The sequence below is a fragment of the Musca vetustissima genome, unplaced genomic scaffold, assembly GCF_032173495.1.
Source record: "Musca vetustissima isolate MV318-11 ecotype Yass unplaced genomic scaffold, APGP_CSIRO_Mvet_v1 utg62662, whole genome shotgun sequence".
In the NCBI taxonomy this organism is placed as follows: Eukaryota; Metazoa; Arthropoda; class Insecta; order Diptera; family Muscidae; genus Musca; species Musca vetustissima.
In genome coordinates, this window is record NW_026889235.1 from 40,594 (window position 1) to 66,951 (window position 26,358).

Below are 26,358 nucleotides of genomic sequence, written 5' to 3' on the forward strand. Positions count from 1 at the left end.
CGATGTGCATATTATTATTTCCTTTAATTATTATTTCCGTTAGAGCCAGAGTTGTAGTTTCACTTCGATGGAGGTTTACCTGAAGGACCGCTGTCAATTGTCCTCTCCTTGGCTCCCTCACTCCTGTTACTGGGTGTTTTTCCCTCCCTACTCTTTATTTATGGACCAAAGACTTTGAGCATGCGTTCTGCCGTGAACTTGCTGTCCCAACCTCTGGCAAAGGCCAATGCCTTTTGTAGTTGTGGAAGGTCCTTCTTCCTCACCAGCTTCATTTCGATTGTCTCATTTTACAGGGATTATATCCGCCACAAGTTTTCTCCGACCTTCTATACTCATTGCTAACTTAAACTGTACCATTACATTGGTAACTGCAGCTATCACGACCAATGGGATCCCCACCTAGCAGCAGGTTCTCCGCAATCTTATTGTTGGACGCATCTTTCAGCTCCTTATAGGCCTCACTGAATAGCAGAGATCGTCTCTATTGTGCCTCCTGACAACCTTTGCATAATATGGCGGCTCCTCTTTCGAGATTTCTGGTTATTTATTTTGAAGTAACCAGGTTTCACGGAAGATTCGGATTAGAGCCGACATCGTCACCCTCAATCAATGGATTTTGACAGTCTCCGCCGTCGTAAAGCTCTTTTTCTTTTTTTGCGGGTTTGGCATTCGACTGCTCTTCCAGAGACCTAATCCTGTTCGCCACTCTGTTGTGCCTCTTGGCAAACTTTACATATGATGGCGGCCCCTGACCATTCTTTGCGTTCCTCTTTCGAGATTTCTGGTTAGTAATTTGGAGTAAGCAGATTACACGGACGATTCGGATTCAGCTCTCGTCTTATCGATATTAGAACCAGCATCGTCACCCTCAGTCAATTGATTTAGACAGTCTCCGCCTTCGGAAAGTTTTTTTTCGTTTTTCGGGTTTGGCGTTCGCCTGCTCTTCCGCAGACCTAATCCTCTTCGTCACTATGTTGTGTCTCTTGGCAACCTTTGCATATAATGGCGGCTCCTGACCATTCGTTCACGGAAGATTCGGAGGTAACGATTGTCTTATTGATTTTAGAACTGACATCGTCACTCTAAGTCAATGGATTTTGGCAGCCTCCGCTGTCGGGAAGCTCATTTTTTTTTTGCGGGTTTGGAATTCGTCAGCTCTTCCGGCAACCTAATACTCTTAACCACATCCGAGGAAATGGATGGTTCATTCGGGTTATTTTTCGCTTTTGTGCCCCCAGATAACTGCTTCATTCCTGTAGTGAACTTGGCGATGTCCTTCATCACTACCTCAACCATCTTATCAGCATCTACGCTCCTTCATCTTTCTAGCAAAGTTGTATTTTTCGTGTCTTCGTGTTCAGACTCAGAATTTGGGTCGTCTCCTGTCTCGGAAGCTTGGGTTGAGGAACAACTTATTTTGTGGTCCTTAAACTCAGATCCATTTATGCTCATTGGCTGCGTACTTGTAGCAGTAGCCTCGACTACAGATGCCAAGGCACCCACATCTGTTGGAGATGTTTGTTTCCGATATTGGTCGAGTTTCTCGATTTACAAATCGAGTCGATTTTAGTACTCTTAACGAGCTTTTAAAAATGCTAGCTTGTAGTAAGTTTACATTTAATCTGATTTCGTTAACCCAGTGGGTATCAATTGTCAATCCCTTTGCATATATGTCAAATAAATCCTCATGAAGTAGGTTAATCCGATAAAAAGTTCGAATGTATATGCCGTTTTATTGATATTGCTAAGAGAGCAATTTGACAGTAAAATCTTAATTGGTGAAGTAATTTTGTGTAAACCAAGTTAATAAAATGTATGTCTGGCACGTGTATACATTCTATTACGAATTAATTTTTACTTTACTGATTTATTCATAATATTTACTTTTAGATTATATGTCCGCGATATTGATGCCATATTGGAATATACTCAGAAATTCTCACCCATTTCTCCAAAGATTGAGGGACGTATTGTTATGGTATGATAAATAGATAAGAGGAGCAGCAGCAGCATCTTCGTCCGAGAATCTCAAGTATTATACACAAATTAGTAAATAAATTATTTTCGTAAAAAAACATCCACTATTTGTGTTTTATTCGGGCGATTCGACAAAGAGAAATAGAATAAAAGTGCGTTTAGATTTACGAAATCAACTCGATCTCAAATGTCAATTCCACAGCGTATACGTCGTATACGTATATATACGCTATGGAATTGACATTTGAAATTGAGAGGATTTAATAAACTAAATGACATTTATGGTTTTTGTGTTATAAATTATTTGGTTTAATGGGGGTTTGCTCTTAATTCGATAAGGGTTTAAAATTATTTTGACCTTAAATGCTTCATCGAATCGAAGAGGAAACAGATATTGACATTATAAATTATTTGATTAAATAGGATATTCTCTTAAAACGGCATATACATTAGATCTTTTTACCGGGTTAACCTACTTTATGAGGATTTATTTGACATATATGTAAAGAAATTGACAATTGAAACCCACTGGGTTAACGAAATCCGGTTAAATGTAATCGCACTATAAGTCTATGAAGTATTTAAATTATGTCGCCTTTATTAAACGCTTCATAAAATTTAGAAAATTATCAATAACGCTTCGCTGACCGAATATTTATATATTTTGAGAATATAAAACTAGCTCCGAAAATTTCCTCCAATCGATTTTTATATTTTTCTCGAATTATAAAAACACATTTCAAAATTTACTCTTTAGATTCGGAAATTCTAAAAAAATTGCCGGAATGGAAAAATATTGTAGAAACGCAAGGCCGGGTAAAAATTGGCGAAACTAAAGTGAATTTACTGAGTCATGAGTGCGGTTACAAGGAATGTAATATGGGGAATATGTATACAGATGCGGCACTATATAAGGTAAGCAGCTTTAAAAATAATTCCCTTTTAATGTATTGAATTTGAATCACATTTTTCTCTTCATATAAGGTAATGCACTTGGTTCCCTACGCCATGAATGATTGGTCAAATATTTCTGTTGCTGTACTAGCAGCTGGAGAATTGTATATAGACTGGCCCAAGGGAGGTAAGTAAAGGAATAAGAATGTAAATAAGATAAGAATGTAAACAAATATATAGTTTAAAGGGGGAAACGCATAAGACGACTTCAGGCTTGGCGTGTTATGTTGGTTTTTCTTATTGTAAAAGAATAAAATAGAACGGCGCCCAAAAGTTTGATTCAGATATTCCTTTATATGTTGACATTTCATTCAAAGCTAACATAATGTACACAAAAAATAGACAAGACAATATATGTCAACTATAGAGGAATTAATCTCCTTACCATCGCATATAAACTGCAATCCAGCGTTCTGTGTACATAGACAAGATTTTTCCACTGCGCCAAATCCTGGAAAATATCCACGAAAAATACATCGACACATTCTACATTTTTCGTCGACTACAAACCGCATTCGACAGACCTAACCGCATAAGAGTCTAAACGCAACTATAGAGTCTAGAGTCACTGACAGTCGTTTGCCGTGTGTTTCTTATTGGCAACGGGAAATCGCGACGGCTGACGTTCGCGTCTGAGTCTAAACGCAACCATAGAGTCTAGAGTCAGCGACAGTCGCTTGCCATGTGTTTCTTATTGGCAACGGGAAATCGCGACGGCTGACGTTCGCGTCTTGCGGCTTGACGCTAGAATAGATTTAATTCATTTTTGCTCAGCGTCATACTCAAATTTGCTCTCTTGGTCTCAATTGAGCTGCCATATTTTAGGTAAAAATCAACAGTGCTACCAAATTTCAATGATAATTTATATCAAAACATATGGCAGTGCTGTTAAAAAAACAAATATTTTCAAAGATTGTAGACTTTTTTAACGAATTAATAATAAAATGGAAGAAAAAATAAAATTTTCAATAATTTTCCCCAAGTTCCTTGACATTATTGTTTATTAAATAATATATTGATTTTGGTTTGCACGATGTATAATATTCTGTCAGAAAAGAAAACAAATAATTGACATTTTGTGCCGCTAGCCGCTAACTCTTTCGTTTGGTTTTCACGCCGGCGAAAAAGTATGACGCTGACTCGTGACTCTCTGGTTGCGTTTAGACTCTTAGAGTCTACAATAGAGTCTAGAGTCAGCGACAGTCGTTTGCCGTGTGTTTCTTATTGGCAACGGGAAATCGCGACGGCTGACGTTCGCGTCTAGCGGCTTGACGCTAGAATAGATTTTATTCATTTTTGCTAAGCGTCATTGCTCTGAATTGAGTTGCCATATTTTAGGTAAAAATCAATAGTGCTACCAAATTTCAATGAGAATTTATATCAAAACATATGACAGTGTTGTTAAAAAAAAACAAATATTTTCAAAGATTGTGGACGTTTTTTAACGAATTAATAATAAAATGGAAGAAAAATATTTTTTCAATAATACGGCTAGGCAGCATAACTTTAACTGGTACAAGGTCAGCATTTAAAGCCAGAAAGTACCTCTCGGAGACCTCCAATATCGAAAGAGGATTCAAAAAAGATGACTGTTTGTCTTGTAACCCTTTTAACATCCTGCTGGAGAAGGTTAACCTATGAAAAGGCCACCTTTGAACCAATTGAGAAGGAGTCTGCCAAAGGAGGAGTCTGGCTGTAAATGGCGAGAATACCAAGCTGATGGTATCAAAGCGCAAGACATTAAGTAGACTCGGACCAACTGTGAATTTGAAAACTACAGCTTCGAGGTAGTCAACGATTTCAATACCCCCATAAATAAAACTAATAACATCAGTTTTGAAATTCGGAGAAGGAGGGTGTTGGCCAACAAATGCTACTATGGTCTGTGTAAGCAATTCCTAAATAAGACCACCTCTCGCCAGGCCAAACTCACAGTCTACATGGCGCTGATACTACCCGTGCGTGCTGTTGTATGGATCTGAAGCATGGGTACTTTCGCAAGCAGATGAGGCAGCTCTTTGAGTGTTCGAGAGAAAAATTCCCCAAAAGATCTATGGGCCGAATATCGCCGTCGAATGAACCATGAGTTGTACCATTTATTCTCGAACATCGACATAGTCAGACGTATAGAGCTGCAGCGACTATGTTGGCTGTTGTGGGAATGAATGGGGATGTCCCAGCTCAAAAGGTTGGGGCCAAGAAGGCCACGAATTCGATGGAAAGATCAAGTGAAATACAGCATTTCGGAACAGGGCCTTTCAAATTGAAAGAGCTGCGCACAAGACCGATGCGCCTGGAAATCTTTGTTAAGCTCAGATTATGGAAAAAATGTTCAGTCACAAGCCAGCTATGTAATTAAATAACTTAACAGGCCAGGCGTGAATTCTTATATGTTGGCTTTGTATGAAATGACAATTTATAAAGGAATATCAGAGTCAATCTTAAATTTGGACGCCGTTCACTATATTTTTTAAAATAAAAGAAGTCAACTTAACATGTCAATCCTGAAGACCTCTTATGTGTTTCCTCCTTAAAGGACCTTAACGAATATAAATTACTATTACATAGGGTTCACATTGACTAAATTGTACAATACGCTGAATACCATAGCCTATGAATAAGGTCACAAGAAAGGCAAAAAACAGCTTAAGTTTAATATAAAAAATCTGGATATTGTTTAGGTTTTCATAATGAAAGTAAATTCAAAATTATGTATTTTGACAGTAAACTTTAGAAGCAGCTAATCTTCCTCTGTGACCGTATCAATAGGTCTTGCTCATGATGCAATAATAAAGTGGTGTATCAAAACAAATACCTTTGTTTTTGTCTCGACCTTCTGTAAAATTTTCCTTATAATATTTCATATGGTTGGCAACATTGCACATCGAATTCAAGTAGAAATTACGCACTTTGACAGTTAATCGAGTCATCTGCTGTGCTAAATTTATTTATTGTGCCATGTAAATCCGGTGACATATTACATCATGTGAACCCATAAAATATAAATTTTTTAAGGTCTAATGATATGTTCCATCGACTTATAAATTATATATGTATATTTACACCTCTTTTCATTATTACATATTATTTTGACAATAAGTTTTCCCTTATTTCAGATATAATCTACGCTCAAGTATATTCTATGGCGCCCTATGAAGCTCCACTGGTAGCATTCGATTTAAAAGGCGCGTATTTAAGAGCTGCCCTTGAGAATAGTGTCTCGCGCATCGATAACAATAAATACAATAGCACAAATTCATTTCTTCAAGTGTCGGGTTTAAAAATTACCTATAATCTACGAAATCCCGTTAATGAACGTGTTATTGATGTTAAAATTCGTTGTGCTACATGTAAAGTACCGAAATTTGAAGAGCTGCAGGATGAAAAAACCTATAGAATATTGGCAACACGCTATGTGTCCACGGGAGGTTATGGATTTTCCATTTTTGATCAATATGGTCAGAATGCTGTGTAAGTTTTTGTGATTTTTTTTAATAATATTGAAGTTCATAACTAATCGTTTTTTTCTATTTCAGAGAATATGCAACAGAATTTGAATCCTTGATGGATTATGTGAAGCAATTTTCTCCTCTTTATGCAGGACTGGAAAATCGCATAACTTTACTTTGAAAATGTTTTTTTTTACAATTTTGAAATTTGTTTTTAATAATAAATATCATTTGAATATATATTAACGATATGTTTCCCTCAATTGGATGTAAAGAACTTTGATCTGTGTTTCAAAAAGTGGTAAAACTTTTCCAATTTATGAAAGGATAATCGATATTGTTAATATTTGGCATGTTCCCGTTGTTAACTCCATTCGTTATGTATATGGTTTGGGTCGTAGTCATCATGTTTCCCAATTTGTTGTTAAATTTCTTGGCCTATCCTTTTATAATTATGTTGAATATCGTATCCTTTTGTGTTATTATAGAATTATGAGAAATGTTGATTTACCACTGTGTAGTAGGTTTGTGATGTGTAGATCCCTTCGGAACCCTCAGTTGTTGTATCCGAGGTTTTCGTCTGCAATTTGTGAAAGATCATTTGTAGTTAGAGTAGTAAGATCGTGGAATCAGCTCCCTTTGAGTCTTCGTAAGTTTACCTCTTCCACTTTTGCGTATAGGGGGGAATTGTTTGTGCATTTGTCTCGTATTTGATGAAGTTGGCTTTGAAGAAATCGCTGATTACAGGTTGTATAGTGTTACTTTGCTTTTTTTTTAATTCTTGGCTGGGGAGCCATCTTTATTTAAGTTCGTTAGCATTTATATTATAGATTTATACATATAGATTTACACATATGAAATTTAATGTCTGTGGTTCTAATATTGCTCTTGGGTTCGAGAGGAATATATAGTTTATTTATATGTAGGATTCCTTAAGCTTCCTTTCCCCTCCACCTTTCTTAGCGAAAGTTAAGTAGAGTGGAATCTGTTTTATTAATTGTTTGCATAAAATTTCATTTTGTAGTTTCTTACTGTTATGTATTTTTAATTTATTTAGTTTATTTTTTGTTTGCATTTTTTTATACATATAAGTTAATATAAGTTATTGGCCATGCTGGCTTTTTTATATTACATTGGATGAAATAAATGAAATTGTTCGTTTATTTTTTATCTCCTTAAAAAGGATTCGTATTTATTGTCAATAAATTACATATTTAAAGAAGATATATTTAAAGATGTAAAAGAGAAGAAAAATAATTTACAAACATTTTTTTTATTGTTTTGTTGTTGTTTTTTGTAATTAAAGAAAAGTCATTATTTTTGATGGCGGGCATGATAACTCCTCACTGGAACATAGGAATCCGAAAATTCCAACGGTGTTAGAAATAGTACATGCCTGCCTCTCGTATGAACTAGGATTATTGACTTCGCTCTAAAATTAAAAAAAATGGTGGACCTTTGAAAAAATATTTTTGGAAAATCGCCGATTTTTTACCAAAAACCAAGTTAAAAAATAAGGAAGTTCTTCACCGATTGGCTTTATCCTAGTTCATACGAGAGCTACGCACTCCCAGAGAAACGTGTAAAAATTTGAAATCGATTGTGTTATTAGTTTTTGAGTTATCGTGCCCGCCATTCGTTTAGAGAAAAACGCGTTTAAAGATTGAGAAGCCCTTCAGCCGTCACTTGATGCTGACAGGATAAATCGGCTATATCTTCAAGAGTTCTTGAGATTTTCACTTGAAATTTTGTAGGGACATTCATGAATTAGTGTAGATTCGAATTAAGTCAAAAAATTTTTTGACCCCGAGAATGGGGGGGTTCCCTTTAATAGCACTTTAAAACATACCCTTTAAATCATGTAGATTTACGAAATTCGAAAAAAGTATTAATATTATTTATAATACATTTACATATACGATTTTAAATCGACTCGATAAACGAAATCCAGAAATACATCCTTACTGTTTACAAATACCTTTAATCATTATCCAAAATGCAAACAGCTGTTGTTTGTTTGAGCTTTCATAGTTTAACCGTCAACTAGAATAGTAATGTAAACACAGCCATAATAAATGTAAACACAACTATGAACATAATTTAGTGTAAATACGGCCTAAATCCTTAAATCAAGGCTGCATTAGCCCAGCTGTTGGTACAAATAAATGTCAAAAATGTTGTGTAATTTAAAATAAACAAAATAAAAAACAGAATTATAAATAAAAATTTCCAAAATTTGAAGAGTTTGTTTGGCAATACATTTATTAACTATTTCTGGATGACTTGTGTAAAAAAATCTTATGAGTCGGTTTGTTTTTGCAAATTATTTTTGAGATATCAGGGAACTATAACTGTTGTTTTTTGTAGAAATTCGCCTATGATGAGTACCCATCCCTTAACTGGAAAATTGTATTTGAAATAATTACCAAATATGAATTTTATGTTGTTCTCTTAAGTGATCATAATCTGAACATGCAAAATAATTTAATGGGACCAGTTGCAAGACCATAAAACGGGGCATATCGTATATTTATTTTATATTTTTTTGTTGTTCGCCTCAATATATGTTACCATGATACAATAATACAAGGTTTGACAACTTGAGATGAATAAAATGCAACTATGTAGGTAGTGGCTTTTTCTGTCAAATATAATATAAATATACGCAAAAGGTTGTTGAATTTATGTAACATTTATCTTACATACTTACTTAACAGGCTTGTTACAGAACGGTTGTTCCATAAGCCGACCTTAAAAAAGATTTCGAAGCGCGTCGGACGTGTGCGCATCTCATTTAATTTGAAAGACCATGTTCCGAGATGTTGTCTTCCACTTGATCTTTTCATCATTGGATCGCTTTTATATTCCTTTTGAGTGGGGGAATCCTCATCCATTCTCACAACATGATCTAGCCAACGTAATCGCGATGTCCGTTCGACGACGATATTCACTGTCGACGCAGATCGGCCCATAGATCTTCCGGAGAATTTTTCTTTTAAACACTTTAAAAGCTGCCTCATCTCCTTGGTATATAAAATCGTTCAACTCCTTCAGAACCATCCAAGGTATATAAAATCGTTGGATGGTTGTATACAATCTATACCGTCACCTCTCATTGATTTAATTGTCAACTACATTGTATACATGTCAAATAAATCCTCATCAAGTAGGTTAACACTGTAAAAAATTCTAATGTACAAGCGGTTTAAGACAAAATATTAAACGACTGCATTATGAGGATTTATTTGACATATATGCAAAGGAATTGACATTTGAAACCCACTGGGTTAACGAAATCTGGTTAAATGTAAACGTACTATTACATTGGAAATTTCTGTCTTTCAGAGACACAGGAATATCAAATAAAGGATTCTTAGTTTGGAAAATTAACTTATAGCTTGTATATCGCATAGCAAATGAGGCCAGAGCTAAAACCTATATTGAATTGCGAAGCTTTAAAATAAAAACAAAATTAAGTGCTCGAAATCTAAATATATACGCGAATAATTTTCTAAAATTACCTATATTTGTTTAAGATTATTTTTCATATATTTATAACCGATTTCCTAATCTAATCCCTAATTTCTTTCCTTTCCAAAGATCTAATAGTTCAGGAAGCTTTAGAACCCTGGCGTAAAGAACTTCAGGCATATAGCAACCGAGTTGTAGGTTCATCTCGTGTCTATTTACAACAAAAGGAATGTGCCTCTGGTGAATGTAATTTGGGAAATTTCTTTACCGATGCAATGTTACACGCTGTAAGATATGAAATAAATTTAAGGTTGTCTTTAGGGAAAAACACATAATAGGACTTCAGGCTTGGCATATTAATTTGGCATTGTTAATGTTAAATAATAAAAAAATAATGTTGTCCAAAAAATATTTTACTGTGATAATCCATTATATAAATTACATTTAATACAATGCAACTTATAGCCATGACTGAAATCCTCGTATGTGTTTCCTCATTAATGTCTAAATTATATCACAGTTTGGTTTTAGTAATTCATCATTTACTTGCGGAAGAAATCACAATTTGTCATTAAGTACGTAAAATGTCAATATAATACTCATCGAAGTTTTCTGTGAAGATTTAAAAGCGTTATTTGTTTGTGGTATGGGAAATTTCTGTTCTGTTTTCTGTTTTTGTTGTCTAAAAATCACATAGTGTGTGTCCATTAACTATGTTTGTGTATATACGCCAACATTTGAAATGTGTTACGGCGTATTTACACCATCTGGATTAAATGTGTTCACATGACATGATATGTCAAAAAGGAATATTTCTAATTTGTTTTTCGCATATTGTGTTTGTGAATTTTTTTCCTATGTTTGAAAGGCTTTAAGGCGTATTTACACCATCAAATTGTGCTCACATGCCATGTTTACATTTATTATGGCTGTTTTCACATTCCTATTCCTATTAATTTGTAGTTTCAATAGTTTCTAGGTGAACAGTCATATGGAAGTTCAAATTGGAGTAATATTACAATTGCATTAACAACGCAGGGCAATTTTCGCGTGCCCCTAAGTCCTGGGAGTAAGTACAAAATTTATTACCTTATTGAATTGAAAATATGTACTAAAATATATAATGTCCACATTTCAGATATCACATATAATCAACTATTTACCATGTGTCCCTATGATAATGCCCTCTATGCACTTACCCTGCCGGGTGCCATTATACGAGAGCTACTAGAAGATTCCATAGCACCATTTACAGCGACGAAAAAATCATCATCAAGATTTTTACAAGTTTCCGGATTAAAAATCAAATACAATATAACCCAACCAGTGGGTCAAAGAGTACAAGAACTGAAAGTGTTTTGTACTGAATGCAAAATTCCGAAATATATGGAATTTGATGTGAAGAAAGATTATCGTGTTGTGGTAATGGAATATTTGGCAAATGGTAAAAATGGTTTTAGCCTAATTAGTGAAAATGCCAAAGATTTGAGGTGAGTTGTTTGGAATGAAATATATATATTTTTTTAAATTATGTGGCTAATTTTTTTTTCTAATTGTAGAAGAGGTATTGGGGACTTGGAGGCCTTCATAAAATATATGGAAAACAAAGAACCAATTGTGGCTGGTATCGAAGGACGAATTCAAATTGTGAATTAATTTAATTATAAAATATATTGACTGTTAAAATATACAAAAAAAAAAAAAAACAAAAAATTCGAAAATTGTTGTTTTGTTTTATTTATTTTGAGAATATAGTCAGTACCATGACACAATAAATAGCGCAGCTGACTATCCGATTAACTGTCAAAGTTCATACTACGGCACCATGGTATAATAATAGAAGGTAACAGCAAGTGTTGTTCTACAACAACGTCAAAGTGTCAACGTTATTTGACAGAAAAATGTAAACAAAGAAACAAATTAGATTTATTTTTAAAATTTAATATTTTCGAATACTCAAAACAAAATTGAAAAACATGAATGAAAAATCTATCAAATTTATAGATAGATTATATATTGCCACTTATATATGTAACACATATAAAATTGCTGCGAAATGCGAGTTATTCCATGAAGAAAGATTTGCTTCCTCAAACTTTCCCAACAGGCAGATTGAGTAAATTGAATACGATAGGACATTTAATAAAGAACAATTTCGAATTGTATGCGTTCCCAATTTTCCTGTTGGGTGATTTTTAAAAACATAGTTTGTCATATTCATATTGACACTAGTATTACGTTGGAATCAAATCAACTGAGTTTTGCTGTTACCTTTTATAATTGTACACAATGAATAGATAGTCCATTTAGCATAGCTGATGCCTTGATTAACTGTCAAAGTGGGTAATTTCCACTTGAATTCGATGTGCAGTGTTGCCAACCATGTGAAATATTATATTGAAAAAAGACAAAAACAAAGGTTTTTGTTTTGATACAACACCTTATTATTGCATCATGGTGTATACCAATAATCATCAGCTGACTGTCATTTATGAATGTAAATGTACGTTTATGACGTGTTTAGACTATAGCTTTTAGTGTGATAATGTGAATTTATTTAATTGCTAAATCAAGTTGAATTTACCTCGATTTACCATACAAAATTAAATTAACTCAATATTTCGATTTGTCTGAAATCCTACACTAAATCGAGATAAAAATGCATCACTTCTCCTAAACGTACTATAATGGCAACCCTTTATTTTGTCATTTGTTTACGTTAAAATTCAAAACAACAAAAATGCAACAATTAATTTTTATGTTTGTTTATGATATTTTAAAACACAATATGTTTTTATGATTTCTTACCAAATGGAGAGCAAATTTTATTGGCATTATGAAAATTTTTACCAACAAACATTGTTACAGAAGTTATGAAACCGGGGAAATGTGTTTGAATACGTAAACAAATAACAGCTGATTGTCAACTTTATATACCATTTTAAATAATAGTGTAAACAGTTAGGATTTAATACCTCGATTTAGAAGGCGTCTTTATTTGTGTATGATAAATCATGAGATGAAATCCTAAATCAAAATAATGTTCACTCGATCTGGACTGTCAATTCCATGCCGTATAAGTCAAACATAATCCATTGAGTTTGTAAACAGGATTAAAGTGACGTATACGCTATGGAATTGACATTGGAAATCGAATGGATTTAGTAGTCTAAACGCGCTCTAAGTGTATATGCGTTTTTACACTGCTAGAGTTTACAAAAAAAAGAAACACTTGCAACTTTTGTTACATCCAAAAAGATTTACAAATCCAGTGTTGTATTTCTCTAGAATAGTGATTTCGATCTTGGCATTTACATTATAAGTTATTGCCGCGTGATTATTTACTTAACATATATGAAAATGACAATTTAGATCTACTGGATTTAATAAATCCAGTCCAATGTAAACGTACTATAGAAATTAAGCGAGATATGAGATGATGTATTGAAAATACAAAAGCATTGATCACATGACTATTTCTAAATTAATTTTTATGCTCTGATTTCAGCTAAAGATGTCATCGAAGCCATGAAGCCCTGGAAGTTATTACTCGACGAACAAATTGTACAAATTATAGGCGAAACAAAAGTGGATCTTGCGAAAAGCGATTGTGATAGAACGGAATGTAATATTGGTAATTTTTTTGCCGATGCCGCTGTATACGCTTTTACCAAATTAACACCCTACAATGAAATATATTGGTCCCAGGCATCAATTGCACTAATAAATACAGGTGCCATAAGAGTGCCACTCTCCAAAGGAAGTATGTAATAGCGTGTTTAAATCCACTCGATTTCAAACGTCAAACGTCCATAGCGTATATGTCAACTAAATCCTGTTAACAAATCCATCGGATTGTATTTGACGTATAAGCTATGAAATTGACATTTGAGATCGAGTGGATTTCGTAAATCGAAAACACACTTTTACATGAGTTACTTTTTATCCTCAATATCCAAATTTATTTCCTCTTAGATCTTACCTATGGCCATTTATCCACAATGTCACCATTTGAAAATAAAATGACAGCCTTCATGCTACCAGGAGCGGAACTATTAAATGCCTTGGAATTTAGTTTAAGGGAACTGAATTTGAATGAAGGAAAAATAACATCTAGTATTTTCCTCCAAGTATCTGGTATGAAAATTACCTATAATATTACCAAACCCTTTGGCGAAAGAGTACAGAAAATTAAAGTCCTTTGTCAGGATTGTAAGGTGCCCAAATATGAGCCTTTAGTGGCGGATCGAGAATATCGTATTGTAACGTCAGATTTTATTGCCGAAGGTGGCGGAGGATTTACAATGTTTCGTGATTATGGGAAAGATTTTCAGTGAGTAAATATATTTTTGATTAATATAATAAAAAATTAATAAATATAAATATATTTAATTGTGTATATTGTTTCAGAAAAGAGTTGACAGATCTAGAAGCTGTCTGTGATTATGTCAATGACAATAGCCCAATTACTACAGGTTTGGAAGGTAGAATCAAAATTGTTTATTAGTAATTAATTGAATACATAAAAAAGTTTTGTTTGTTATTGTATTTTTCTTGTTAAATTTTACTAAGTATTAACGTAACTAAAGAGTATTAAGAAGATGTATGTACAAATGCCAAGGGAACAACTTTTTTTTATAGAGTAAACAATTTTTAAAACAAATATAATGTAATTTTATTACTTTAAATATTTTTATTTGGTTTGGAAAAATAAAATTTACGAACATTATCTAAAAAATGGCAATTTTGTTAGGTTATGGACCGTTATTACATTCTGGAATATAGGTAATGGTGTTTTTACACTGAATGTACTGTCACTTTATTTACATATGCAACTCGAACTCGTCGTGTGAAACATACGAAAATTTCAATGTGTCAAAATGATATGTAATTACATACATATGTTCTTTTCCGAATAGGACACGCTCCATTTTCGTATGTGAAACATAAGGAAAGAAACACATTGTTGGAAGAAAATATATCTATTGCAAGTCAAAGAAAAGAATGAAAAGGCAAAAATTATAAATTGTGGTTTAAAAGAAAATATAAAGGTTTTGTATAGGTTATGTCATATGAAAAATACATATGCTGGTTTGAACGAAAAAACTAAAAGTCTTGTGTACGCAGCTAATTTTGACACACATAAGGAGTTACATATGGACGGAAAAAGTGACAGTACATATGTAAAATACATATCGTGTAAAATCACCATAAGCTTTATTACTATTTTTGTTAACAAGTGTGAGTGTGCGTATGTATAAACAAATGCCAGCTGACAATTTATTTTCAGGATTTCTGAAATCTACATCATATAATGGTACGTTTAGATTTACGAAATCCACTCGATCTCAAATGTCAATTTCATTGCGTATACGTCAAATATAATACACTGGATTTGTGAACACGATTAAGGTGACGTATACGCTATGGAATTGACGTTTGAGATCGAGTGGATTTAGTAGTGTAAACATAGTCTTATTCTGGACATCAATTCACCGTGAATTTGTTCGCTCTTCACTTTAACGTTGTTCTGAATCAAGTTCGAAAGCAAAAAAAAAAAAATCTGCTTTGGGGGATTACATGGAGTGGGAGAATGTGATGATAGTTTGTGCGAAAATGTTCGCTAAAAAATGTAAAGGGAGCTGACTACAAAAATATTAGTATTAAATATTTGTATGAAAAATATCTACACAATACATATTCTACGACGATTTTAAATATTATTATTAATTGTATGCAAACGTTGGAAATCCTATTGGTAACGATGCATGCTCAACAAAATATTGCCACGGAATATAAAAGCCGAGTTTTATGCTATTGGGAGGCGAAAAAAGGCATTTTGTGTAATTTAGGGAGATAAAATATCGAAATTAAATAAAAAGGCACATTAACTGCGTTGTGTCTTTGACATCGTTCAATGCGGTTTATGTCTTTTGCAATTTGTTGTAGTTGTTGCACCAAATTGCACCAAAACAATAAACAGCTGTTTCGCATGCCAGAATAAGCCTGAATGCGTACGAACACTTTTTGTGGTAGCAAATGTTTGTCAAACGGCATTTACATAAGAACTATTTGCCGGGTTAACATCTTCTATGAGGATTTATTTGACATATAGCTAACGCACATTGGGTATGTTCTGGAACACACGGCCTCTTTTTTACACTTCACCTCAGACGTTACCTCCTGTTCTGCATCTCGCGTGAATTGAAATTTTCGAACTGTGTCAAAAATAAACGTCAACATGGTACTTTGCAGAAATAGTGTTGTCATACAATATAAACTGTATTCTTTTTTTATTTATTTTATTATTCGCAACATAAAATATGTGTATGAAAGACTCTGTAATATAATTAATTTGTTGATTGGTTTAAGCGGAACATTTGGTAACCCTATCTTCCTTGGCTTTACTTCAAATCAGCTGTATGTGTCAAGCGAGCAATTCAGTTGAAGAAAGTACAAGACAAACCTTAGTATCCAATTAAAATTTGCTTTTAATGGCGTTTCATGTAAATTTTTAAATATCATCATGTCCCTTTTTTATTAAAAAAAAAACATTTATTTTATATAGAAAAACATGAATACACCCGACTCTCACTATGAAAATGTAAGTTTAAAGAACTCGCTTCAAACGGGTGTAAAGTGTGTTACAGAACAGCTCGGCGTGTGTTCAATACACTTCTACCGTTGAAGTGAATGCCAGAACATGTCCGAATAGTGCCATGATGAAATTAATCGTTTTGTTACGTACAGAGATTTTTAAAATCCTCTCTTACACTGCTTTTATGTATGTATAATTAAAACAAAAATTCTATAAAACTATAAATACGTCAATTTATTTGTTTCATTTTATATAATTTGTGTTTTTAACTGTGTTTTTTATCTTGTGTGAACACAACATTGATATATTTTTTCTGCTTTCGCCAATGTTCATGTGCACCAATAACTAACGTCAATTAATTGCCTTACTACAAGCTTTTGCTACGTTACGTTGTCCACTAATTTCACTATTAAAAACTGTTATCAGTTTGCCTCGCCTCAATGCCGACAAACAGCAACACATTTCCGCCGTTAATGAGAGCGGCGCCAACGGACAAATAAAAAAACAGTTGCTGTCGTGCCATTGAATTGAAAACACGCGAGAATTATTATTATTGCAAGCACAATCTTGTTTCAAATACAATTTTACATAGCTACTGTCGGCGGCGGCGTTGACTTAGTGTTTGAGGCAACTCCACACAAACAACATTGGTGACCTCTTAAAGTAAAGAAATAAAAGAAGAACTTCCCCAAAAGGCTGCTGCTGCCCTAACACTTGCCAATTGGTAGCCTTTTGGTTGGTTGTCAGTGCTTCAAAAGAAAAAAAGGTATTTGTGAGGAGGTGTGGAAAGTGTTATCATATGGTTACGGGTTCTAGGGATTTGCCATTGATAAGAGCCTATGGTGCATTAACGAATTGTCAATTGTAGCGGTTTCGGTGTGGCAAAATTTTTGCAAATTGAAAATAAAAAGGGGGAAGTTACGTGTACGGCAACGTCAAAAGAAAGTTGTGCGAAAATAAAGTGTTTTTGCAAACGTGTGTGAGAAAAAAAAACAACAAAAACAAATCTTCCCAAAAAAAAAGATAACAAATTTAACCAATAAAGGTCCCCCGCTCGAGAAAGAAGATAATAATATAGATAATAAAGTGTGTGTGTTTATTGCTGCCACTGTTTTTTCTTCTTCTATCTGTCTTAAAGAGAGGCAGAGAGAGTGAATGACAAATTTGACAGCGGTATATCCTCTGCTCTAATAACTTTGCAGTCGCAGAGCTGCCAAATGGGAGCTGGCTCTCTACCAAAGAAATATGAAAATTTAAACGAAGAAGAAGAAGAGGCGTTTTGAAATTGTGTATTTTGTGTGTTAAATTTGTTTTTTGTTTTTGTTCGGTTCAGAAATGCAGTGCGATAACATTGTAATTGACAACAAGTCATAACAGAAGAAAACAAACAAAAAATACCAACAACAACAACATAAAGTGGTTCAAAGTACCAATGCAAATGCATCAACAATAACAACAAACAAAATAAACATTGCAGTGCAGTGAAAAAGCTAAGAACAGCAGATAAAAGAACGAACACCATCAGCTAACAAACAAACAAAAAACGACGGATGGACAGAGAAAATACGCAACTGTAAATTTGTATGTATTTGTGGTCATATGAGTGTGTTTTTGCTTGGTTTTGCCTGATTTTGTTTTATGTTGTTGTTATTGTTTTTCATCGTCGCCGCCGTCAGTAGGAGGCAGACGTTTTCATGTTTGAAGAATAAAAACTGTATAAAATTTTCTGGGGGGGTTAGTTATCATCCTCTTTTTTCCTTCTTGATTTTCTTTGTGTATTTTTGTTGTTGTTGTTGCTGTTGTGCTTTCTTGTTTTATTAATTATGTATGTAGGTCATTTTATAAATACACAGCAAACACCACACATATGATATGATTTTTTTTTTTTTGCTCGCCTGTTTGGCTGCTGGCTGGCTGGCCTGGCCCCCGTTAACACGCAATCATTTTACTCTTTGGGTTTTCCAAACATAAGTAAATATTTTCTTGTCCTCTCATGCATGTTTGTTTTTTTATATGAAAGTAGAAGAATGTTGTGATTTATGTTTTTTTCAAATTTCCTTTTGTGCTTTGGCATTTCTCTTTAGGTGTATGTTTATCATCATCATCATTGCAATATTTTATATATATTGACCTTCAATTTGCCAGCTTGTAGGGTGTTGGTTTGTTTTGTTTTTGGTTTTTCCCCGTCCCATTGTTGCTGTTGTTGTTTGTGTGTGTGTGTTTTTTTAATGTTCTTGTGTCAAATTTGGCATCTAAAATAAACACATGTTCTATAAATACACAATCAAACAAACACAAGTGGCCAGTCAGCCAGCCACAATTCCTCTATTGTCGTCATTAGCATCACTTGACTTTATTATCATCCATTCATACATCTATCCATCATCTTCTTTATCAGCAGCATCATTATCTTGAGTATATTGTGGGTTCTTCTGCTGCAGTCTTTCTTCAGGTGACTACTGTGATAACTTTATTTGTTGTTTACATATGTGGCAAAACAAAAAAAAACAACAACAAACAATAGTCAAACATTTTGGCAACTTACCCCCACATAATCTGTTCTCTATCTCCCTCTCTCTCTCGCAGTGTCATAACGCCCAATTCAAATTAGAATATAAGAATGACATTCTTGTTTATTTATTTTTTTTGCATTTGATAGGTAATTCGTAAACGATATTTTATAATTTTTAATTTCCCATCATAGATATGTAAATATATATACGTTTTTTAATAACAATCATAACATATTTGTCTCTTTTTTTAATTTTCACTTTTTAATTGCTGATAAAATTCTGATAGACTTAATTATTTTTTATAGGTATTCAGTGAAAGCACATTGGTAGGTGAGGTTTCATGGTGTGGAACAAGGTGTATTTAATTAGGTGTAAGTGACAATCATATGGTTTCAAACTTTTTTCTTTATTGTTTGTAAAGGAAATTGTCAAAAACCTTTTCAATATTACATTTCGATTTCAAAAATTTTCTTTAAATTTAGGCTTTTTTAATAATAAAAATTCCAGAAAGCTACATTCATAGAGGGGGGCGGAAAGGAAACTTAGACTCAGTTATAACCCCGTTCGCCGATTGGTCCACATATTTTATGTTATGTGTGGAAATCTGTCCACAAATCCTAGCTACTCATAAAATCGAGGAGATTATGTTAGTCTATATTCGAATCAACCCCTTGGTGCTTGTCACAATTCTCGGCGGAGGTTAAATACGCCTATGGAAAGATTTTATACGGTCATCAAAAATTCCATGATTTAGTCTTTGGCCGGTGATTTATGTCCTTCAATTTTCTTTAAAAAGGCAAGATTTGAAGCCATTCCATAGCCATGGGCTAATTGTGGGAAACTTAAAATTAATCGCGACCAGGTCTTAAACTTTATTTTTCACTGATCTAAAACCGCCAACAACCCAAGAATACACAAATTCATTATTTATTCCTCGAAGAATAATTCTTGACAAAAATAAATTAATAATTGTTTTTGTTTATTTTTGTCAAAAACTTATTGTCAGCATGACAATTTAATTTCTAGAACAACAATGTTGTTTTTGTAAAATATTTGTTGTTGTATCTGATGCATACACCTTATTAAATACACCTTGGGTGTGGAATTGTAGAGGATTTGTTTTTGTTTAAGAATTTTTTCATGAATATGTACATATTTATTTTTCCTTTCAAAACGTATAGTAGCCTTATAAGTTTTTGAAAATGATGGTAAAAACGTGGCTGCGGTCGAATATTTTATACCATCTACCACAAGATGTGCATTCGTGAAAAAAGTTACTGCATTATCTGATAGTTGGCAGTGCATGCTCTGAAAAAAATAATGAGGTTGGAAAACTGGGGTAGGATATTTTGTGAGTTTGTTTTAAAATATTAACATATTATAGATAATTTCTGGAAAGTCTAGATAAAGTAGATAATTTCTGAATAGTCACTTTAATGAAAAAATTCGGTTAAAATTAAATAATACTGAAATAAGCGATGCTCAGGTCTTGAGGTCTGCAGGAATTGACGATCCGTGAATACTCGTTGCTAGGTTTTTTTTGATATAGTTGAAAAATAGAAAAATTATATATTTGTCTATTATCAGAATAAAATTCTGTATCGATTTAAGCGTGTCCGACCGTCTGTCTGTTGAAATGACGATAGAGATCGCAATATTTGCACAGGCATTGCTAGTATTCTTAGGATGTTTGGTTTTGCAAACGTGTTATATCGTTATGGACACGTTTTTCAACCGAATTGGCTGTTATTTGATATTTTGGGCTATCATTGTATTGTACATCTCCATACTAATCATTAGTAATATTGACATTAGTTTCAGGGTATTCCCCATATAACGGTACCCCCAATATTCGGGGATTTGGGACACATTTTTCAACTGACTTGGCTCCAATTTAGTATTTTGGGTTCTCATTGAATAGTTCATGACCGTAACAAGAATAATTAATATTGACCCAAGTATCCGTGTCGAACCCCTTATAAGGTTACCACCAATATTCGGTATTTTGGAGATTTTGTACACGTCTTTCAACGGAAAGGACCGTTTTTGAACCGAACTCAAGTTTTATCGTATCCCCGATATAACAGTACTCTCAATATTCGGTATTTTTGGGATTTTGTACATGGGTTTTAATAAAATTGGCAGTTATTTTGCATTTTGGGGGTTTTTTTTCCTTGTACTAAAAATTAATAATATTGAACCAAGTGTGAGTGTTGCCCCTTATATAGCGGTACGCTCACATCTCTGTACTAAAAATATTGATTTCACTTTTCTCACGTATTTTTCACTATTTTCAAAGTCCTATCATAACATGAGTTTTCTACTAGGAGTCCCAAACCAGATGGTATTTGTTTACACTTTCTGTACTCAAACTATGACACTTGACAAGCAGAAAATCGTCAGAGCTTCCAGAGGCCAGATCCTTACAGGCGGTAAGGCTGTCTGTAAAGTTGGCCAGATTGCCATAACCATCCTCTGCCGCAATTTCAAGCACCTTTTTGATTGTATAAAGCTCGCCGAACCTAGACAAGCACTTAATATCATAATGATAATTTTGTCATTAGAGAATTTGTTATAATTCTGCATAAGAACTTTAACTTTTTTACTTGCTGTATCCAGAATACCGAAAATTAGATTAGGTAGATTTTCAGATCAGTGATAAGTCCTGATTTAGATTAGGCGAGATTACTTGCGGCAAGTCTTTGTTTGTAGGAGAGAGGGGCAAGGGGAATAGAAATGAAAAAAATGTTTGTACCGACAATTTTCTGGCAATTCGTTTTGTGTATTTCGTATTTGTTGACATTTTACATATAGTTAAATGTGAAAAAACAACAAATAGAAAAATTTTTTGGAAACCGAATTGTCTTGTATAGACGCATGAAGCAAGTTCAAAATAGAACGACAAGAATTGCCGCAAGTAAACTCGCCTAATCTAAATCAAGACTAACCCAAAATAAAGAAATATATGCAATTTGATTAAAACATGATCCCAAATTCCGCAAAATACCGATTTTTATTATTTTCAGTGAATAATCAAAATACCAAATTACAGTTGGCATATGGGGGAGAATTGAACCGATATATCACAAAATTTCAAAGCTCTATCATAAATATTAAAAATTCCGAAAAGAGGGATGGCCTGTATATGGAAACCTTCACAAACTATGAACGTATACTGAAATGTCTTACAATAAAAGTTTTTATACTTTGAAAATCTAATATTCCATTTTTGCCAGTTCGATTGGAAAATGCGGATAGGACCTAAATACACTGACAAAAAACAGGTGAAATGATCATTATCGCTCACATTTACATGCTCTCGGCATAACCTGTCGTTTATTTAACATAAATATTTATAAACTTGTTTACAAATATAATTGTTGAATTAGTTTTCGGGTTTGATTTAGGGAGACCCAATTGCCCATACACAAAATTGTATAACAAATTAAATCCTTTCAAATTTATTATCTACCTATAATCTTAATAAATTTCTTCCCCAAAGTCATATCAACAAATAATTTTCTATTAATTTGTAATAATTTCATAATATTCACTACTCAGAATGTTTATATACGTACATCATCACAAACTACAAACCGATTTGCATTCCTTCCCTAGTTGCACAGATTTGTATAGATTAGTGGGCGTTGAAAACAATTCCGATGACACGCAAACTTGGTAATTGTTTTCTGTATTTTTTCTTTCTCTCCTTTTTAATATTCAATAAGAAATCGCCCCTATTGCTAGGAAAAAAAGTTGTAATCAGCAGGATTTGTTTACATCTATAGCAGCGTGTGTCTCTTTACCCTTCTGCAAGCGAAATAATTGTTCTTGGCATTGATTCAGTGTCAGACAGCAGATGCATTTTAATTTATTTTTCTTTTCTGTTTTTTTTTTTTTTAATATAAAGTGAATGTTTTTTTATTAAATAGTCTATTAAGACAATATTGGAGAACAGTTGGGAATAGTTTATTTTATACTCAGGGTATATCATCTATAGAATTTATATGCTATTGAGGCGTATTAACTATATTCAATACTTTTTAAAATTATTTTTTAGCAGTTTCTTAGGCCTGCATTTTTTTACAATTTTTTGAGGATTTATAGGCCTTTTAAAATTGTTTTTGAGTAGTTTCATAGGCGTGGACTTTTTTGAAAATTATTTTTTAAGTACTTTCGTAGATGTAGGTTTTTAAAAATTACTTTTTGAGTAGTTTCATGGGTATGGATTATTTTTAAGTTATATTTTGAAAAGTTTCATAGGCGTGAATTTTTTAAAAACTATTTTTATTAATATAATGTATGCGTGAATTTTTTAAAAACTATTTTTATTAATATAATGTTGGCGTGGATTTTTTAAAAACTATTTTTATTAATATAATGTTGGCGTGGATTTTTTAAAATTACTTTTTTGAGTAGTTCCATAGACGTGGATTTTTTAAAATTATTTTTTATTATTTTTATGAAGGCGTGGATTTTTTTAAAATTATTTTTTATTATTTTTATGAAGGCGTGGATTTTTTATAAAATTTGAACATTTTTTGAAGGCGTGGATTTTTTTTAAAATTATTTTTTTAAAGGCCTTATGAAAGGCGTGGATTTTTTAAAATTATTTTTTATTATTTTTATGAAGGCGTGGATTTTTTTAAATTATTTTTTATTATTTTTATGAAGGCGTGGATTTTTTAAAATTATTTTTTATTATTTTTATGAAGGCGTGGATTTTTTAAAAATATTTTTTGAGTAGTTTCATTGATTTTTCTTCTTATTAAATTAGCATAGGGGTGGATTTTTTTTTAAATCAATTCTTATTAAATTAACATAGGGGTGGATTTTCTTTTAAATTAATTTTTATTAAACATAAGCGTGTTTTTTAATTAATCTTCATTAAATAAACATAGGCGTGGATTATTTAAAAATTAATTTTTATTAAAAAAAATAGGTGTGGAAAAATTTTTTACAAAGTTCTTATAAGTACCACCCGCTGCCTCGCATGTCCGTCTGTCGGTTGTAATCACTATAGCGTCTAAACGAATTGAGATAGATCGCCAAAATTTTGCATAGATTCATCTTTTGTCTGCAGGTCACGTTAGAAGATGGGATACATCGGTCCACGTAGCACATAGCTCCCATTTAAGGGTACCCCCCAATTTTCGGTATTTCGAGGTTCTTGAGCGCGTTTTTCAACTGAATTCGCTGAAATTTGGTACTTTGGGTCCATTCTTTTGGATAGCCCCCATATAAGTGTACCCATAATTTTCGGTATTTTGGGTGTTTTTTATCGCATTTTTCGACGGAATTTGCTGAAATTTGGTACTTTGAGTTCTTATTGGGTAGCAAATCTCCCCACTAAATATTATAAATATAGATACATTTTTTTCGGATAGCCCACATATAAGTGTACACCCAATTTTCGGTATTTTGGGGTTCCGAACGTGTTTTTATCCAAATTCTTTGTAATTTGATTTTTTTTTTTTTTTGTAGTCGTATATGGTAACAAACCCTTCTTCCCAAAAAATATTAATATACGCCCCCTTTTTAGGTGTAGTCCCCATATAACCCCTTTTTATACTCTACACAACTATATTGTCAGGATATTATAGCTTTGTGCAGCCCCAAGAGTTTGTAACGCCGCGAAATATTGGTCCTAGACCCACCTTTAAGTATACCAATCGTCATACCTCGACTAGCTGAGTCGATCTAGACATGTGTGTCCGTCCGTCCGTCTGTCCATTATAATTTGTAAACACGATACAGGCCACAATTATGGACCAATCTTCACGAAATTTTGCATGTAGGATGGGTTCGGGCCAATGAAGACCCCTATTGTTTTTGATAAAGACCGGTTAAGATTTAGGGGATGAAATGGACCAAATACTTAATTTTTGTCGGTTTTTCTGGTCGCCCCAGAGGCCGCAATTATGGCCCAAACATCTCGAGTTTTTACAAGGAAAAGGGGATTGGGCCAAAGAATAAGCATGCCTGTTTTGAAAAAGATCGGTCAATATTAAGCGTCTCAAATGCACCCTGACTTTTGTGTGAAAAATTACAAAATTTGTATTCTATGGCATATATATTTAGTCCTGAAGGACATATATCTTAGAAGTTGAAAGTATATCCAAGAGGAGTGGTTGACCTTTAAATTGATACCAATTATATTCTCGTATGTACTCGGATGCGGCAGTTACACATAAATATTTACAGGTGCTTACGTATTCAGAAGGGAATCTGGACAAGTACTTAGAAGAGCTGTCAATTTGGTCAAGAGGGTGCAAATATCGCGAAATATTGCCCAAGCTAAACTTCGTGGAAGTTGTGTAGGGTGTCACATGTTCGGAACCGTCCGACTATACTGCTCCGCTCACTGGTTATTTAAAAAAATAGGAATAACAATTGTCCGTCATGTAAATTGAAACACTTTATTTTTCAAATTCTGTCTCACATACATAAATCATGTCCGATAATGCTTTTCATATGGTCATTCCTTTCTTTGTATTTTATGTATCGGTGGGTGGTTAAGGGTCGTGGATTTATGAAAACATTGCCAAACGATTGGCGGCTACAATAGAAGCGTCTTCCACATAAAAGACAAAAGAAATTCAGTTCGTGTCAATCTTTTATTTGGCTTTTGTTGAACTATTGCCAAATGAGCAGACATCCGGCAAAAATACTACTAACCCATAAACAATTAAATTTTTATGGTGGCAGAGGATAGTGTGTTTAAATCATAGACATAAAACGTATGTGCACTATTGTAATGAGTCCAATAATTATGTACTAAAATGCAAAAATAGTCGGAGAGTAATGAACAGAATCAAAAAGCAAATTTAAAATGACAGAAATAACCATTGCCTTATTTAGGCAAGACTGGTTCTTTTAGGTATATTAGCCTATTTTCCTAATTAATATCAAATTTCCTCAGTCTTGTTCAATAAGAAAGCGACTCCATCGTCGGATTCGTATAATTTTTTTTTTTTTGATAAAAACCTATTAAATTGAGATATATCATTTATCACATCAATAAATTTCGGATTTTATTTTAGTTCGATAAAAATGATTTGTATTTTAATTTACTTGTGTGTTCCTTTTTATTTAAATTTATAATCTAATTTTATTTCCAAATTAATCTCCAATCCCAAATTACCCTTTCATTTACTTGCAGATTTCATAAACGTATTTCATATCGGATAAACCTAATCGAAAAGAAAAAATCATAAAAACCCGCAAATGATTTGGATGCGTATCAAAGAAATCACTAAATTAAGAACCAAAACTCTTTATACCCTTTAACGAAATCTGTCGTGTGTGTTTGAGCTCGTGTCATCGCTCCTGCACAATTACAACCACAACACCAAAACATCCTTCCTCTTCCACATACGTATATATATAGCCACAG

The 26,358-nt window shown here is 33.2% G+C and overlaps 1 protein-coding gene across 1 annotated transcript in view; it reads left to right on the forward strand.

Moving 5' to 3' along the window:
• Positions 1-14,358, forward strand: part of LOC133336930 (apyrase-like) — a 29,937-nt gene extending 15,579 nt beyond the window's left edge. Inside the window, exons 5-7 of the mRNA XM_061545198.1 lie at positions 13,360-13,614; positions 13,827-14,184; positions 14,262-14,358. Coding sequence (XP_061401182.1) covers positions 13,360-13,614; positions 13,827-14,184; positions 14,262-14,358 — 710 coding nt within the window. The remainder of the gene's footprint in view (positions 1-13,359; positions 13,615-13,826; positions 14,185-14,261) is intronic.
• Positions 14,359-26,358: the final 12,000 nt, after the last annotated feature.